Below are 19312 nucleotides of genomic sequence, written 5' to 3' on the forward strand. Positions count from 1 at the left end.
ACATTACCTTCTGGCTAGAGAGAACAGAGCATCTAATTGCAGGTTAAATTTCAATCTTAACAAAGAGCTGATGGGATAGTTGACTCTTTACTAACATTAAAAAGATGAACAATTGAACTGCCTGGGAATGTTTTAAACTTTGTTTCATATCAGTTACACTTATAGTGCAGCTGGTGAAAATTTGATGTGATACGAACCTACCTCCACAACGTGCTGTCGTACCAGTTGTCTAATTTATTTGTCTGACTCGAAACCCAAGTTACATCGTACTGTAAGCATTGATATGAAGCTAAAACTCCTTTGCATCAGTGATAAATATGTAGTGCAACTATAAGTCAGCCCACTTCAGTCTTCGGTCTATGTCAAATTATTATTTCAGGTAATTGTTAAATCTCACATTACAATTAAATAGACTCAAGGCAATAGACAACCAGCTCACAGAGGCAAATATCAGGTGTACAATAAGGCTCTAACTGTCCATTTTTCTTCTCAAATAATGAAACACCTGAAAAATCCAGTATGCACTCACCTCAAACTGTGCACAATTATATATATATACATATATATATATATATAGTTAAAAATAATGGTAACCTCCTTCATTGTGAACACTACAAGACTGGGCCATTGTTCACAATCAGGAATTTCTGTCCTCCCAAGCGATACTCCTGATGACAGTGCACCTGTAGTCTGTTACATTACCAGAATGTTAAAATCATCAAGAGTTCCTGACCATTAACCAAGGGCCTCTGCTGGAAAGTGTGTAGGAGTGGATGTCAGGTGAGGACAAGAACGGGTTCAGCTGTAATGCCCTCCACAGTTGAATGGCTTGCCAGCATTAATTGTCTAGGTTCGGATGTGAAGGAAAAGCTACCATTGAGAATCAATTGGAAACTACATTCCTGGGCTTCCACTCCACCAGTATGCAACTGATCAGTGATCAGGGACATCACAGCACACAGGGCAATATCATTTCCTGTGCAGCAGTCACAATTATTTAATTTCATAGCCAGGTAATGAAAGCAAAATTCCAGAACATATATCTCAGCAAAAAGCTAGCTTTATACATCGTTCACCTAGGTCAATTGTTTTTCTTGGAATGACAGTTCCATTGTTTCACAATTTAGAAACCAATATATTTTACACAGTATTTAATCATCCCTCTATATACTCATTCTTATAATCCTTAATTCTGTTTCTAACAAGATGTGCATCCTGATCTCTCATGATGTTATCCTCAAGAATGGGGGCAATGGGTTGTGTGCATCTCTCCAACTTTGTAATATCACAGGAATAGAACTTAAAAATTCCCAGCAAGGGAATTTTAGACAAAACCTTTGCTCAGTGGCAGCTTCTAGTCAGCAGTTTTAAAACATCTGTACACACAGATCATTTAACAAAGATGCTGTAAATGTAGTGTTCATTAACGAACAAGGCAACCCATCTCATGTAGCTGCACCTCCACTTACCTCACCATAACACAAGGGGTTCAGTTCCTCATCACTACGTCAACTTCTGGCATTGAATCTACCATTGCTAAGAATCTTCACAGTGGGAAAAGGCATCCAACATAACACGTTAATCCAAGGCTCCATATTCCCTCTCAGATAGGTATAAAAAGATCCCACAGCACCCAGTGAAGAAGAGCAGGGAATTCTCCTGATGTCCTGGCCAACATTTAACCCTCAACCAAAATCATCACAATAGATTATCTGCTCGTTTATCTCACTGGTGTCCGAGGGACCTTCCTGTGTGCAGATTAGCTGCCGCGTTTCCCTACATTACAACAGTGACTACACTTCAAAAGTACTTCATTGGCTGTGATGAACTTCGGGAGGTCTTGAGGTCAGGAAAGGTGCTACATTAATGTTTTTCAAGCCCTTCCTTTAATGCATTTCATAGTACAAACTGGATGATGATGAAAACTGTTCATCCAGACCCAGATAATTTGTATCAGCTGGAGATAGTTTCAGAATTAAGTGGCTAGCAGTATACAAGTTTCTTTTTAACTTTTTGCCCTCTATTCTGTGCCTTTTTTGTTGCTTTCAGTGCAGATGGACGTTTTGAAGGCTCCCTGATGACCAAGGCTATTGTGAAGTATAATGGTACTGTGAGATGGTCACCTCCTGCCAGCTACAAAAGCTCCTGTACAATAGATGTCACATTCTTCCCGTTCGACAAACAAAACTGTTCAATGAAATTCGGATCCTGGACCTATGACGGTGGCCTGGTCGACCTCATTCTGGTGGATGAAGATGTGGACCGAAAGGATTTCTTTGACAACGGGGAGTGGGAAATTTTAAATGCCACGGGAATGAAAGGGACGAGAAGAGATGGCTATTATTCATATCCATTTATCACCTATTCCTTTGTGCTGAGACGTTTGCCTCTTTTCTACACGTTGTTCCTGATTGTCCCCTGCTTTGGTCTATCTTTTCTAACTGTTCTGGTATTCTACTCACCATCAGACGAAGGGGAGAAGCTCTCACTGTCCACCTCAGTTCTGGTTTCCCTGACTGTGTTCCTTCTGCTCATTGAAGAAATAATCCCTTCCTCCTCAAAAGTCATCCCTTTGATTGGCGAGTATTTGCTGTTTATTATGATCTTTGTCACCCTCTCGATCATTGTCACTGTCTTTGTGATAAACATCCATCACCGATCCTCAACCACCTACCACCCCATGGCCCCTTGGGTCAAAAAGCTGTTCCTTCAAACACTCCCCAAACTTCTGTGCATGAGGGGCCACACAGATCGCTACCACTGTGCGGAAAATGCGACAGACAGTCCGAAGGTAAAGCAAAAAACATTCGAGAAACGTCGGCACAATTCGGCAAAGAATGATGAAAATGCGGCTATGGTGGCTATCTTAGAAAGGGCTGCTGAATCGGTGAAATACATCTCCAGCCACATAAAGAAAGAGCATTCCATTCGAGAGGTAAGGCCATTAGGACAGGTACAAGGCTGCAAAGCGCACGTGGGTAGTTCTCAAAACACAATACCGTAAAGATGTATAAGTTGCAGCTTCATTGGTGTTTCTAATGGCTTTGAATACCAGGATGTAACTTACAACCATAACAAGAAAGGAGCATTTAGAAACTGTAAACATTTTTTTTCTACCTAGAATAGTCCTCCTGAATTTCATCTTCATTCCATCATTTTAAAAGAATTCCTCTCTCTTTTCATAGAATCATACAAAGGTTACAGCACCATTTGCCCCATCGAGTCTGTGCTGGCTCTATGCAAGAGCAATCCCAGCTAGTCCCACTCCCCTGCCCTATCCCCATAGCCCTGCAATTTTTTTCCTTTCAAGTACTTATCCAGTTCCCTTTTGAAGGCCATGATTGAATCTGCCTCCACCACCGCCCCTCCCCCCCAAAAAAAAACCCCTCCCCGGCCCCCTGGCAATACATTCCAGATCCTAAGCATTCACTGTGTAAAAAAGTTTTTTTCTCATGTCAGCTTTGGTTCTTTTGCCAATCACCTTAAATCTATATTCTCTGATTCTTGACCCTTCCGCCAATGGGAGCAGTTTCTCTCTATCCACTCTGTCTAGACCCATCATGATTTTGAATACCTCTATCAAATCTGCTCTCAACCTTCTCTGTTCCAAAGAGAACAACCCCAGCTTCTCCAGTCTATCCACGTAACTAAAGTCCCTCATCCCTGGAATCATTCTAGTAAATCTCTTCTGCACCCTCTCTAAGGCCTTCACATCTTTCCTAAAGTGCAAAGCCCAGAACTGGACACAATACTCCAGTTGTGGTCGAACCAGTGTTTTATAAAGGGTCATCATGACTTTCTTGCTTTTGTACTCTATGCCTCTATTTATAAAGCCCAGGATCCCGTATGCTTTCTTAACCTCTTTCTCAACCTGCCCTGCCACCTTCAACAATTTGTGCACATATACCCACAGATCTCTCTGTTCCTGTACCTCTTTTAGAATTGTGCCCTCTAGTTTGTATTGTCCCTCCTCGTTCTTCCTACCAAAATGTATCACTTTGCATTTTTTTGCGTTAAATTTCATCTGCTATGTGTCCACCTATTCCACCAGCATGTCTATATCCTCTTGAAGTCTATCACTAACCTCCTCACTGTTCACTACACTTCCAAGTTTTGTGTCATCTGCAAAATTAGAAATTGTGCCCTGTACACCCAAGTCCAAGTCATTAATATATATCAAAAAAAGCAGTCGTCCCAGTACCGACCCCTGGGGAACACCACTGGACACCTCCCTCCAGTCCAAAAAACAACCGTTCACCACTACTCTCTTTCGTGTTACTTAGCCAATTCTGTATCCATATTGCCACTGCCCCTTTTATTCCATGGGCTTCAATCTTGATGACAAGCCTATTATGCGGCACTTTATCAAACGCCTTTTGAAAGTCCATATACACCACATCAACCGCATTGCCCTCATCTACCCTCTCTGTTTCCTCCTCAAAAAACTCTATCAAGTTAGTTAAACACGATTTGCCTTTAACAAATCCATGCTGGCTTTCCCTAATCAATCCACACTTGTCCAAGTTACTGCTAATTCTGTCCTGGACTATCGTTTCTAAAAGTTGCCCCACCACCAAGGTTAATCTGACTGACCAGCGGTTGCTGGGTTTATCCTTACGCCCTTTTTTGAACAAGAATGTAACATTCGCAATTCTCCAGTCCTCTGGCACCACCCCCATATCTAAGGATGTTTGGAAGTTTATCCAGTACCTCTGCAATTTCCACCCTTCCCTCAGCATCCCATCCGGACCGGGTGACTTATCTACTTTAAGTACAGCTAGCCTTTCCAGTCCCTCCTCTTTATCAATTTTTAGCCCATCCAGTATCTCAACTACATCTTCCTTTTCTGAGACTCTGGCAGCATCTTCTTCCTTGGTAAAGACAAATGCAAAGTATTCATTTAGTACCTCGGCCATGCCCTCTGCCTCCATGAGTAGATCTCCTTTTTGGTCTCTGATCGGCCCCACCTCTCCTCTTACTACCCGTTTACTGTTTACATGCCTAGAGAAGACTTTTGGATTCCCATTTATGTTGGCTGCCAGTCTATTCTCATACTCTCTCTTTGCCCCTCTTATTTCCTTTTTCACTTCTCCTCTGAACTTTCTATATTCAGCCTGGTTCTCACTTGTGTTATCAACCTGACATTTGTCATATGCTCCTTTTTTCTGCTTCATTTTACTCTCTATCTCCTTTGTCATCCAGGCAGCTCTGGCTTTAATTGCCCTCCCTTTCTCCCTCGTGGGAATGTACCTAGACTGTACCTGAACCATCTCCTCCTTAAAGCCCGCCCATTGTTCAATTACAGTTTTGCCTGCCAGTCTTTGATTCCAATTTACCTGGGCCAGATCAGTTCTCATCCCACTCAAATTGACCCTCCTCCAATTGAATATTTTTACTTTAGAGTGGTCCATGTCCTTTTCCATAGCTATTCAAAAACTTATGTTACGATAATCGCTGCTCCCTAAAAGTTCCCCCATTGACACTTGCTCCACTTGGCCCACCTCATTTCCCAGAAACACACTTCAAAAATTCCTCACCCTCTTTGCCCCTCACATAATTACTATCCCAGTCTATATTAGGATAGTTGAAGTCCCCCGTTATCACAACTCTATGGCTTTTGCACCTCTTTAATTTCCCTGAAAATTTGCTCCTCGATCTCCTTCCCACTAGTTGCTGGCCGACAGAATACACCAGAGGTACTGTAATGGCACCTCTATTGTTTCTTATCTCTAACCAAATAGATTCTGTCCTTGACCCCTCCAGGACATCCTCTCTCTCCAGCACTGCAATATTCTCCTTAATAAATACTGCCACCCACCCACCCTCCTTTCTTCCCTTCCCTATCTTTCCTGAACACCTTGTATCCAGGAATATTTAGTACCAATCCTGCCCTTTTTTGAGCTAGTTCTCCATTATTGCCACAACATCGTATTCCCATGTGACTAATTGTGCATGCAGCTCTCCAACCTTGTTTACCACGCTTTGTGCATTTACACACATGCACTGTAAACCTACTTTAGACTTTGTTGTACTCTCTCTTAGTCTGGTCCCTTCTACTACCGTACTATTTCTTACTCTAGTGCTATCTTTCTCTCCCAATCTTTTGTGCACCTTGTTTCTCCTTTCCATTGCTACATCCTGGTGTCCATCCCCCTGCCAAATTAGTTTAACCCCCCCACCAACAGTACGACGAACCTTCCCGCGAGGACATTGGTCGCAGCTCAGTTGAGGTGCAACCCGTCCGGCTTGTACAGGTCCCACCTCCCCCAGAACTGGTCCCAATGCCCCAGGAATCTACAGCCCTCCCTCCTGCACCGTCTCTCCAGCCACGCGGTCATCTGCCCTATTCTCCTATTTCTATACTCACCAGCGCGTGGCACCGGGAGTAATCCGGAGATTACTACTTTGAGGTCCTGCTTCTTAATCTCTTTCCTAACTCCTAAAAATCTGCCTGCAGGATCTCATCCCCCTTTCTACCGATGTCATTAGTACCGATATGAACCACGACCGCTGGCTGTTCACCCTCCCCCTCCAGAATGTTGTGCAGCCGCTCCGTGACATCCTTGACCCTGGCACCAGGGAGGCAACATACCATCCTGGACTCACGTCTGTGGCCGCAGAATCATCTGTCTGTTCCTCTTACTTAGAATCCCCTGTCACTATTGCTCTCCTGACCTTTCTCCTTCCCCCCTGTACAGCTGAGCCACCCATGGTGCTACGGTCTTGGCTTTAGCTGCACTCCCCAGAGGAAGCCTCTCCTTCACCAGTATTCAGATCTGAAAACTGGATCGAGAGTGAGAAGCCCTCAGTGGTCTCCGAAACCTGGAGCTCGAGCTCCTCCAGCTGACGATGCTTCCTGCTCTCGGGACCTCCTCTTACACTGCACTCACCTCTCAGACTCCCATCCCATTCTCGGACTCTCCTCTTACACTGCACTCACCTCTCGGACTCCCATCCCACTCTCGGACTCTCCTTTTACACTGCGCTCAACTCTCAGACTCTTCTGCTCTCAGACTCTCCTGAAACACTGCGCTCACCTCTCAGACTCTCCGCCTGCTCTCAGACTCTCCTTTTACACTGCGCTCACCTCTCAGACTCTTCTGCTCTCAGACTCTCCTTAAACACTGCGCTCACCTCTCAGACTCTCCGCCTGCTCTCAGACTCTCCTTTTACACTGCGCTCACCTCTCGGACTCTCCTTTTACACTGCGCTCACCTCTCGGACTCTCCTCCCACTCTCGGACTCTCCTTTCACACTGCGCTCACCTCTCGGACTCTCCTTTTACACTGCGCTCACCTCTCGGACTCTCCTCCCGCTCTCGGACTCTCCTTTTACACTGTGCTCACCTCTCAGACTCTCCTTTTACACTGCGCTCACCTCTCGGACTCTCCTTTTACACTGCGCTCACCTCTCGGACTCTCCTTTTAGACTGCGCTCACCTCTCGGACTCTCCTTTTACACTGCGCTCACCTCTCTGACTCTCCTTTTACACTGCGCTCACCTCTCGGACTCTCCTTTTACACTGCGCTCACCTCTCGGACTCTCCTTTTACACTGCGCTCACCTCTCGGACTCTCCTCCCACTCTCGGACTCTCCTTTCACACTGCGCTCACCTCTCGGACTCTCCTTTTACACTGCGCTCACCTCTCGGACTCTCCTCCCGCTCTCGGACTCTCCTTTTACACTGTGCTCACCTCTCAGACTCTCCTTTTACACTGCGCTCACCTCTCGGACTCTCCTTTTACACTGCGCTCACCTCTCGGACTCTCCTTTTAGACTGCGCTCACCTCTCGGACTCTCCTTTTACACTGCGCTCACCTCTCGGACTCTCCTTTTACACTGCGCTCACCTCTCTGACTCTCCTTTTACACTGCGCTCACCTCTCGGACTCTCCTTTTACACTGCGCTCACCTCTCGGACTCTCCTTTTACACTGCGCTCACCTCTCTGACTCTCCTTTTACACTGCGCTCACCTCTCGGACTCTCCTTTTACACTGCGCTCACCTCTCGGACTCTCCTTTTACACTGCGCTCACCTCTCGGACTCTCCTTTTACACTGCGCTCACCTCTCGGACTCTCCTTTTACACTGCGCTCACCTCTCGGACTCTCCTTTTACACTGCGCTCACCTCTCGGACTCTCCTTTTACACTGCGCTCACCTCTCTGACTCTCCTTTTACACTGCGCTCACCTCTCGGAATCTCCTTTTACACTACGCTCACCTCTCGGACTCTCCTTTTACACTGCGCTCACCTCTCGGACTCTCCTTTTACACTGCGCTCACCTCTCGGACTCTCCTTTTACACTGCGCTCACCTCTCGGACTCTCCTTTTACACCGCGCTCACCTCTCGGACTCTCCTTTTACACTGCGCTCACCTCTCGGACTCTCCTTTTGCACTGCGCTCACCTCTCGGACTCTCCTTTTAGACTGCGCTCACCTCTCGGACTCTCCTTTTGCACTGCGCTCACCTCTCAGACTCTCCTTTTACACTGCGCTCACCTCTCGGACTCTCCTTTTACACTGCGCTCACCTCTCGGACTCTCCTTTTATACTGCGCTCACCTCTCGGACTCTCCTTTTACACTGCGCTCACCTCTCGGACTCTCCTTTTAGACTGCACTCACCTCTCGGACTCTCCTTTTACATTGCGCTCACCTCTCAGACTCTCCTTTTACACTGCGCTCACCTCTCGTACTCTCCTTTTACACCGCGCTCACCTCTCGGACTCTCCTTTTAGACTGCGCTCACCTCTCGGACTCTCCTTTTACACTGCGCTCACCTCTCAGACTCGTTTCCCGCTCTCGGACTCTCCTTTTACACTGCGCTCACCTCTCAGACTCACCTTTTACACTGCGCTCACCTCTCGGACTCTCCTTTTACACTGCGCTCACCTCTCGGACTCTCCATTTACACTGCGCTCACCTCTCGGACTCTCCGTTTACACTGTGTTCATCTCTCAGACTCTCCTTTTAGACTGCGCTCACCTCTCAGACTCTCGTTTTACACCGCGCTCACCTCTCGGACTCTCCTCCCGCTCTCGGACTCTCCTTTTACACTGCGCTCACCTCTCAGACTCTCCTTTTACACTGCGCTCACCTCTCGGACTCTCCTCCCGCTCTCAGACTCTCCTTTTACACTGCGCTCACCTCTCGGACTCTCCTCCCGCTCTCGGACTCTCCTTTGATAACGTGCTCACCCCTCGGACTCTCCTTTTACACTCCGCTCACCTCTCGGACTCTCCTTTTACACTGCGCTCACCTCTCGGACTCTCCTTTTACACTGCGCTCACACTTCGGACTCTCCTTTTACACTGCGCTCACCTCTCTGACTCTCCTTTTACACCGTGCTCACCTCTCGGACTCTCCTTTTACACCGCACTCACCTCTCGGACTCTCCTCCCGCTCTCGGACTCTCCTTTTACACTGCGCTCACCTCTCAGACTCTCCTTTACACTGCGCTCACCTCTCGGACTCTTCGCTCACCTCCTGGACTCTCCTTTTACACTGTGCTCACCTCTCGGACTCTCCTTGACACTGCGCTCACCTCTCGGACTCTCCTTTTAAACTGCGCTCACCTCTCGGACTCTCCTTTTACACTGTGCTCACCTCTTGGACTCTCCTTTTACACTGCGCCCACCTCTCGGACTCTCCTCCCGCTCTCGGACTCTCCTTTTACACTGCGCTCACCTCTCGGACTCTCCTTTTACACGGCGCTCACCTCTCGTTCTCTCCTTTTACACTGCGCTCAACTCTCGGACTCTCCTTTTACACTGCGCTCACCTCTCGGACTCTCCGTTTACACTGTGTTCATCTCTCAGACTCTCCTTTTAGACTGCGCTCACCTCTCGGACTCTCCTTTTACACTGCGCTCACCTCTCGGACTCTCCTCCCGCTCTCGGACTCTCCTTTTACACTGTGCTCACCTCTCAGACTCTCCTTTTACACTGCGCTCACCTCTCGGACTCTCCTTTTACACTGCGCTCACCTCTCGGACTCTCCTTTTAGACTGCGCTCACCTCTCGGACTCTCCTTTTACACTGCGCTCACCTCTCGGACTCTCCTTTTACACTGCGCTCACCTCTCTGACTCTCCTTTTACACTGCGCTCACCTCTCGGACTCTCCTTTTACACTGCGCTCACCTCTCGGACTCTCCTTTTACACTGCGCTCACCTCTCTGACTCTCCTTTTACACTGCGCTCACCTCTCGGACTCTCCTTTTACACTGCGCTCACCTCTCGGACTCTCCTTTTACACTGCGCTCACCTCTCGGACTCTCCTTTTACACTGCGCTCACCTCTCGGACTCTCCTTTTACACTGCGCTCACCTCTCGGACTCTCCTTTTACACTGCGCTCACCTCTCGGACTCTCCTTTTACACTGCGCTCACCTCTCTGACTCTCCTTTTACACTGCGCTCACCTCTCGGAATCTCCTTTTACACTACGCTGACCTCTCGGACTCTCCTTTTACACTGCGCTCACCTCTCGGACTCTCCTTTTACACTGCGCTCACCTCTCGGACTCTCCTTTTACACCGCGCTCACCTCTCGGACTCTCCTTTTACACCGCGCTCACCTCTCAGACTCTCCTTTTACACTGCGCTCACCTCTCGGACTCTCATTTTGCACTGCGCTCACCTCTCGGACTCTCCTTTTAGACTGCGCTCACCTCTCGGACTCTCCTTTTGCACTGCGCTCACCTCTCAGACTCTCCTTTTACACTGCGCTCACCTCTCGGACTCTCCTTTTACACTGCGCTCACCTCTCGGACTCTCCTTTTATACTGCGCTCACCTCTCGGACTCTCCTTTTACACTGCGCTCACCTCTCGGACTCTCCTTTTAGACTGCACTCACCTCTCGGACTCTCCTTTTACATTGCGCTCACCTCTCAGACTCTCCTTTTACACTGCGCTCACCTCTCGTACTCTCCTTTTACACCGCGCTCACCTCTCGGACTCTCCTTTTAGACTGCGCTCACCTCTCGGACTCTCCTTTTACACTGCGCTCACCTCTCAGACTCGTTTCCCGCTCTCGGACTCTCCTTTTACACTGCGCTCACCTCTCAGACTCACCTTTTACACTGCGCTCACCTCTCGGACTCTCCTTTTACACTGCGCTCACCTCTCGGACTCTCCATTTACACTGCGCTCACCTCTCGGACTCTCCGTTTACACTGTGTTCATCTCTCAGACTCTCCTTTTAGACTGCGCTCACCTCTCAGACTCTCGTTTTACACCGCGCTCACCTCTCGGACTCTCCTCCCGCTCTCGGACTCTCCTTTTACACTGCGCTCACCTCTCAGACTCTCCTTTTACACTGCGCTCACCTCTCGGACTCTCCTCCCGCTCTCAGACTCTCCTTTTACATTGCGCTCACCTCTCGGACTCTCCTCCCGCTCTCGGACTCTCCTTTGATAACGTGCTCACCCCTCGGACTCTCCTTTTACACTCCGCTCACCTCTCGGACTCTCCTTTTACACTGCGCTCACCTCTCGGACTCTCCGCCCGCTCTCGGACTCTCCTTTTACACTGCGCTCACCTCTCGGACTCTCCTTTTACACTGCGCTCACCTCTCAGACTCTCCTTTTACACTGCGCTCACCTCTCGGACTCTCCTTTTACACTGCGCTCACCTCTCGGACTCTCCTTTTACACTGCGCTCACACTTCGGACTCACCTTTTACACTGCGCTCACCTCTCTGACTCTCCTTTTACACCGTGCTCACCTCTCGGACTCTCCTTTTACACTGCGCTCACCTCTCAGACTCTCCTTTACACTGCGCTCACCTCTCGGACTCTCCTTTTACACTGCGCTCACCTCCTGGACTCTCCTTTTACACTGTGCTCACCTCTCGGACTCTCCTTGACACTGCGCTCACCTCTCGGACTCTCCTTTTAAACTGCGCTCACCTCTCGGACTCTCCTTTTACACTGTGTTCATCTCTCAGACTCTCCTTTTACACTGCGCTCACCTCTCGGACTCTCCTTTTAAACTGCACTCACCTCTCGGACTCTCCTTTTACACTGTGTTCATCTCTCAGACTCTCCTTTTACACTGCGCTCACCTCTCGGACTCTCCTTTTACACTGCACTCACCTCTCGGACTCTCCTTTTACACTGTGTTAATCTCTCAGACTCTCCTTTTACACTGCGCTCACCTCTCGGACTCTCCTTTTAGACTGCGCTCACCTCTCAGACTCTCGTTTTACACTGCGTTCACTTCTCGGACTCTCCTCCCGCTCTCGGACTCTCCTTTTACACTGTGCTCACCTCTCGGACTCTCCTTTTACACTGCGCTCACCTCTCGGACTCTCCTCCCGCTCTCGGACTCTCCTTTTACACTGTGCTCACCTCTCGGACTCTCCTTTTACACCGCGCTCACCTCTCGGACTCTCCTTTTACACTGCGCTCACCTCTCGGACTCTCCTTTTACACTGTGTTCATCTCTCAGACTCTCCTTTTACACTGTGCTCACCTCTCGGACTCTCCTTTTACACCGCGCTCACATCTCGGACTCTCCTTTTACACCGCGCTCACCTCTCGGACTCTCCTTTTACACTGCATTCACCTCTCGGACTCTCCTTTTACACTGCGCTCACCTCTCGGACTCTCGTTTTACACTGCGCTCACCTCTCGGACTCTCCTTTTACACTGCGCTCACCTCTCGGACTCTCCTTTTACACTGCGCTCACCTCTCGGACTCTCCTTTTAGACTGCGCTCACCTCTCAGACTCTCCTTTTACACTGCGCTCACCTCTCAGACTCTCCTTTTACACTGCGCTCACCTCTCGGACTCTCCTTTTACACTGCGCTCACCTCTCAGACTCTCCTTTTACACTGCGCTCACTTCTCGGACTCTCCTTTTACACTGCGCTCACCTCTCGGACTCTCCTTTTAGACTGCACTCACCTCTCGGACTCTCCTTTTACACTGCGCTCACCTCTCGTACTCTCCTTTTACACCGCGCTCACCTCTCGGACTCTCCTTTTAGACTGCGCTCACCTCTCGTACTCTCCTTTTACACCGCGCTCACCTCTCGTACTCTCCTTTTACACTGCGCTCACCTCTCGGACTCTCCTTTTACACTGCGCTCACCTCTCAGACTCGCTTCCCGCTCTCGGACTCTCCTTTTACACTGCGCTCACCTCTCAGACTCTCCTTTTACACTGCGCTCACCTCTCGGACTCTCCTTTTACACTGCGCTCACCTCTCGGACTCTCCTTTTACACTGCGCTCACATCTCGGACTCTCCGTTTACACTGTGTTCATCTCTCAGACTCTCCTTTTAGACTGCGCTCACCTCTCAGACTCTCGTTTTACACCGCGCTCACCTCTCGGACTCTCCTCCCGCTCTCGGACTCTCCTTTTACACCGCGCTCACCTCTCAGACTCTCCTTTTACACTGCGCTCACCTCTCGGACTCTCCTCCCGCTCTCAGACTCTCCTTTTACACTGCGCTCACCTCTCGGACTCTCCTCCCGCTCTCGGACTCTCCTTTTATAACGTGCTCACCTCTCGGACTCTCCTTTTACACTGCGCTCACCTCTCGGACTCTCCGCCCGCTCTCGGACTCTCCTTTTACACTGCGCTCACCTCTCGGACTCTCCTTTTACACTGCGCTCACCTCTCAGACTCTCCTTTTACACTGCGCTCACCTCTCGGACTCTCCTTTTACACTGCGCTCACCTCTCGGACTCTCCTTTTACACTGCGCTCACACTTCGGACTCTCCTTTTACACTGCGCTCACCTCTCTGACTCTCCTTTTACACCGTGCTCACCTCTCGGACTCTCCTTTTACACTGCGCTCACCTCTCAGACTCTCCTTTACACTGCGCTCACCTCTCGGACTCTCCTTTTACACTGCGCTCACCTCCTGGACTCTCCTTTTACACTGTGCTCACCTCTCGGACTCTCCTTTACACTGCGCTCACCTCTCGGACTCTCCTTTTAAACTGCGCTCACCTCTCGGACTCTCCTTTTACACTGTGTTCATCTCTCAGACTCTCCTTTTACACTGCGCTCACCTCTCGGACTCTCCTTTTAAACTGCGCTCACCTCTCGGACTCTCCTTTTACACTGTGTTCATCTCTCAGACTCTCCTTTTACACTGCGCTCACCTCTCGGACTCTCCTTTTAGACTGCGCTCACCTCTCAGACTCTCGTTTTACACTGCGTTCACTTCTCGGACTCTCCTCCCGCTCTCGGACTCTCCTTTTACACTGTGCTCACCTCTCGGACTCTCCTTTTACACTGCGCTCACCTCTCGGACTCTCCTCCCGCTCTCGGACTCTCCTTTTACACTGTGCTCACCTCTCGGACTCTCCTTTTACACTGCGCTCACCTCTCAGACTCTCCGTTTACACTGCGCTCACCTCTCGTACTCTCCTTTTACACAGCGCTCACCTCTCGGACTCTCCTTTTACACTGCGCTCACCTCTCGGACTCTCCTTTTACACTGTGTTCATCTCTCAGACTCTCCTTTTACACTGCGCTCACCTCTCGGACTCTCCTTTTACACTGCGCTCACCTCTCGGACTCTCCTTTTACACTGCGCTCACCTCTCGGACTCTCCTTTTACACTGCATTCACCTCTCGGACTCTCCTTTTACACCGCGCTCACCTCTCGGACTCTCGTTTTACACTGCGCTCACCTCTCGGACTCTACTTTTACACTGCGCTCACCTCTCGGACTCTCCTTTTACACTGCGCTCACCTCTCAGACTCTCCTTTTACACTGCGCTCACCTCTCGGACTCCCCTTTTACACTGTGCTCACCTGTTGGACTCTCCTTTTACACTGCATTCACCTCTCGGACTCTCCTTTTACACTGCGCTCACCTCTCGGACTCTCCTTTTACACTGCGCTCACCTCTCGGACTCTCCTTTTACACTGCGCTCACCTCTCAGACTCTCCTTTTACACTGCGCTCACCTCTCGGACTCCCCTTTTACACTGTGCTCACCTGTTGGACTCTCCTTTTACACTGCATTCACCTCTCGGACTCTCCTTTTACACTGCGCTCACCTCTCGGACTCTCCTTTTACACTGCGTTCACCTCTCAGACTCTCGTTTTACACTGCGCTCACCTCTCGGACTCTCCTTTCACACTGCGCTCACCTCTCGGATTCTCCTTTTACACTGCGCTCACCTCTCGGACTCTCCTTTTGCACTGCGTTCACCTCTCGGACTCTCGTTTTACACTGCGCTCACCTCTTGGACTCTCCTTTTACACTGCGCTCACCTCTCGGACTCTCCTTTCACACTGCGCTCACCTCTCGGACTCTCCTTTTACACTGCGCTCACCTCTCGGACTCTCCTTTTACACTGCACTCACCTCTTGGACTCTCCTTTTACACTGCGTTCACCTCTTGGACTCTCCTTTTACACTGCGCTCACCTCTCGGACTCTCCTTTCTCACTGCGCTCACCTCTCGGACTCTCCTTTTACACTGCGCTCACCTCTCGGACTCTCCTTTTACACTGCACTCACCTCTTGGACTCTCCTTTTACACTGCGCTCACCTCTCGGACTCTCCTTTTACACTGCGCTCACCTCTCCGACTCTCCTTTTACACTGCGCTCACCTCTCGGTCTCTCCTTTTGCACTGCGCTCACCTCTCTGACTCTCCTTTTACACTGCGTTCACCTCTCTGTCTCTCCTTTTGCACTGCGCTCACCTCTCGGACTCTCCTTTTACACTGCGCTCACCTCTCGGTCTCTCCTTTTACACTGCGCTCACCTCTCGGACTCTCCTTTTACACTGCGCTCACCTCTCGGACTCTCCTTTTACACTGCGCTCACCTCTCGGACTCTCCTTTTACACTGTGTTCATCTCTCAGACTCTCCTTTTACACTGCGCTCACCTCTCGGACTCTCCTTTTAAACTGCGCTCACCTCTCGGACTCTCCTTTTACACTGTGTTCATCTCTCAGACTCTCCTTTTACACTGCGCTCACCTCTCGGACTCTCCTTTTAGACTGCGCTCACCTCTCAGACTCTCGTTTTACACTGCGTTCACTTCTCGGACTCTCCTCCCGCTCTCGGACTCTCCTTTTACACTGTGCTCACCTCTCGGACTCTCCTTTTACACTGCGCTCACCTCTCGGACTCTCCTCCCGCTCTCGGACTCTCCTTTTACACTGTGCTCACCTCTCGGACTCTCCTTTTACACTGCGCTCACCTCTCAGACTCTCCGTTTACACTGCGCTCACCTCTCGTACTCTCCTTTTACACAGCGCTCACCTCTCGGACTCTCCTTTTACACTGCGCTCACCTCTCGGACTCTCCTTTTACACTGTGTTCATCTCTCAGACTCTCCTTTTACACTGCGCTCACCTCTCGGACTCTCCTTTTACACTGCGCTCACCTCTCGGACTCTCCTTTTACACTGCGCTCACCTCTCGGACTCTCCTTTTACACTGCATTCACCTCTCGGACTCTCCTTTTACACCGCGCTCACCTCTCGGACTCTCGTTTTACACTGCGCTCACCTCTCGGACTCTACTTTTACACTGCGCTCACCTCTCGGACTCTCCTTTTACACTGCGCTCACCTCTCAGACTCTCCTTTTACACTGCGCTCACCTCTCGGACTCCCCTTTTACACTGTGCTCACCTGTTGGACTCTCCTTTTACACTGCATTCACCTCTCGGACTCTCCTTTTACACTGCGCTCACCTCTCGGACTCTCCTTTTACACTGCGCTCACCTCTCGGACTCTCCTTTTACACTGCGCTCACCTCTCAGACTCTCCTTTTACACTGCGCTCACCTCTCGGACTCCCCTTTTACACTGTGCTCACCTGTTGGACTCTCCTTTTACACTGCATTCACCTCTCGGACTCTCCTTTTACACTGCGCTCACCTCTCGGACTCTCCTTTTACACTGCGTTCACCTCTCAGACTCTCGTTTTACACTGCGCTCACCTCTCGGACTCTCCTTTCACACTGCGCTCACCTCTCGGATTCTCCTTTTACACTGCGCTCACCTCTCGGACTCTCCTTTTGCACTGCGTTCACCTCTCGGACTCTCGTTTTACACTGCGCTCACCTCTTGGACTCTCCTTTTACACTGCGCTCACCTCTCGGACTCTCCTTTCACACTGCGCTCACCTCTCGGACTCTCCTTTTACACTGCGCTCACCTCTCGGACTCTCCTTTTACACTGCACTCACCTCTTGGACTCTCCTTTTACACTGCGTTCACCTCTTGGACTCTCCTTTTACACTGCGCTCACCTCTCGGACTCTCCTTTCTCACTGCGCTCACCTCTCGGACTCTCCTTTTACACTGCGCTCACCTCTCGGACTCTCCTTTTACACTGCACTCACCTCTTGGACTCTCCTTTTACACTGCGCTCACCTCTCGGACTCTCCTTTTACACTGCGCTCACCTCTCCGACTCTCCTTTTACACTGCGCTCACCTCTCGGTCTCTCCTTTTGCACTGCGCTCACCTCTCTGACTCTCCTTTTACACTGCGTTCACCTCTCTGTCTCTCCTTTTGCACTGCGCTCACCTCTCGGACTCTCCTTTTACACTGCGCTCACCTCTCGGTCTCTCCTTTTACACTGCGCTCACCTCTCGGACTCTCCTTTTACACTGCGCTCACCTCTCGGACTCTCCTTTTACACTGCGCTCACCTCTCGGACTCTCCTTTTACACTGTGTTCATCTCTCAGACTCTCCTTTTACACTGCGCTCACCTCTCGGACTCTCCTTTTAAACTGCGCTCACCTCTCGGACTCTCCTTTTACACTGTGTTCATCTCTCAGACTCTCCTTTTACACTGCGCTCACCTCTCGGACTCTCCTTTTAGACTGCGCTCACCTCTCAGACTCTCGTTTTACACTGCGTTCACTTCTCGGACTCTCCTCCCGCTCTCGGACTCTCCTTTTACACTGTGCTCACCTCTCGGACTCTCCTTTTACACTGCGCTCACCTCTCGGACTCTCCTCCCGCTCTCGGACTCTCCTTTTACACTGTGCTCACCTCTCGGACTCTCCTTTTACACTGCGCTCACCTCTCAGACTCTCCGTTTACACTGCGCTCACCTCTCGTACTCTCCTTTTACACAGCGCTCACCTCTCGGACTCTCCTTTTACACTGCGCTCACCTCTCGGACTCTCCTTTTACACTGTGTTCATCTCTCAGACTCTCCTTTTACACTGCGCTCACCTCTCGGACTCTCCTTTTACACTGCGCTCACCTCTCGGACTCTCCTTTTACACTGCGCTCACCTCTCGGACTCTCCTTTTACACTGCATTCACCTCTCGGACTCTCCTTTTACACCGCGCTCACCTCTCGGACTCTCGTTTTACACTGCGCTCACCTCTCGGACTCTACTTTTACACTGCGCTCACCTCTCGGACTCTCCTTTTACACTGCGCTCACCTCTCAGACTCTCCTTTTACACTGCGCTCACCTCTCGGACTCCCCTTTTACACTGTGCTCACCTGTTGGACTCTCCTTTTACACTGCATTCACCTCTCGGACTCTCCTTTTACACTGCGCTCACCTCTCGGACTCTCCTTTTACACTGCGCTCACCTCTCGGACTCTCCTTTTACACTGCGCTCACCTCTCAGACTCTCCTTTTACACTGCGCTCACCTCTCGGACTCCCCTTTTACACTGTGCTCACCTGTTGGACTCTCCTTTTACACTGCATTCACCTCTCGGACTCTCCTTTTACACTGCGCTCACCTCTCGGACTCTCCTTTTACACTGCGTTCACCTCTCAGACTCTCGTTTTACACTGCGCTCACCTCTCGGACTCTCCTTTCACACTGCGCTCACCTCTCGGATTCTCCTTTTACACTGCGCTCACCTCTCGGACTCTCCTTTTGCACTGCGTTCACCTCTCGGACTCTCGTTTTACACTGCGCTCACCTCTTGGACTCTCCTTTTACACTGCGCTCACCTCTCGGACTCTCCTTTCACACTGCGCTCACCTCTCGGACTCTCCTTTTACACTGCGCTCACCTCTCGGACTCTCCTTTTACACTGCACTCACCTCTTGGACTCTCCTTTTACACTGCGTTCACCTCTTGGACTCTCCTTTTACACTGCGCTCACCTCTCGGACTCTCCTTTCACACTGCGCTCACCTCTCGGACTCTCCTTTTACACTGCGCTCACCTCTCGGACTCTCCTTTTACACTGCACTCACCTCTTGGACTCTCCTTTTACACTGCGCTCACCTCTCGGACTCTCCTTTTACACTGCGCTCACCTCTCCGACTCTCCTTTTACACTGCGCTCACCTCTCGGTCTCTCCTTTTGCACTGCGCTCACCTCTCTGACTCTCCTTTTACACTGCGTTCAC

General features: G+C 50.2%; 1 protein-coding gene across 1 annotated transcript in view; it reads left to right on the plus strand.

The window, feature by feature from the left end:
* Positions 1-19312, plus strand: part of chrnb3a (cholinergic receptor nicotinic beta 3 subunit a) — an 81484-nt gene that overhangs the window by 22402 nt on the left and 39770 nt on the right. The window contains exon 4 of the mRNA XM_067982284.1: positions 2050-2935. Within this exon, the coding sequence (XP_067838385.1) occupies positions 2050-2935 (886 nt within the window). The remainder of the gene's footprint in view (positions 1-2049; positions 2936-19312) is intronic.

Source organism: Heptranchias perlo, chromosome 4 (genome assembly GCF_035084215.1).
Source record: "Heptranchias perlo isolate sHepPer1 chromosome 4, sHepPer1.hap1, whole genome shotgun sequence".
Taxonomy (NCBI): Eukaryota; Metazoa; Chordata; class Chondrichthyes; order Hexanchiformes; family Hexanchidae; genus Heptranchias; species Heptranchias perlo.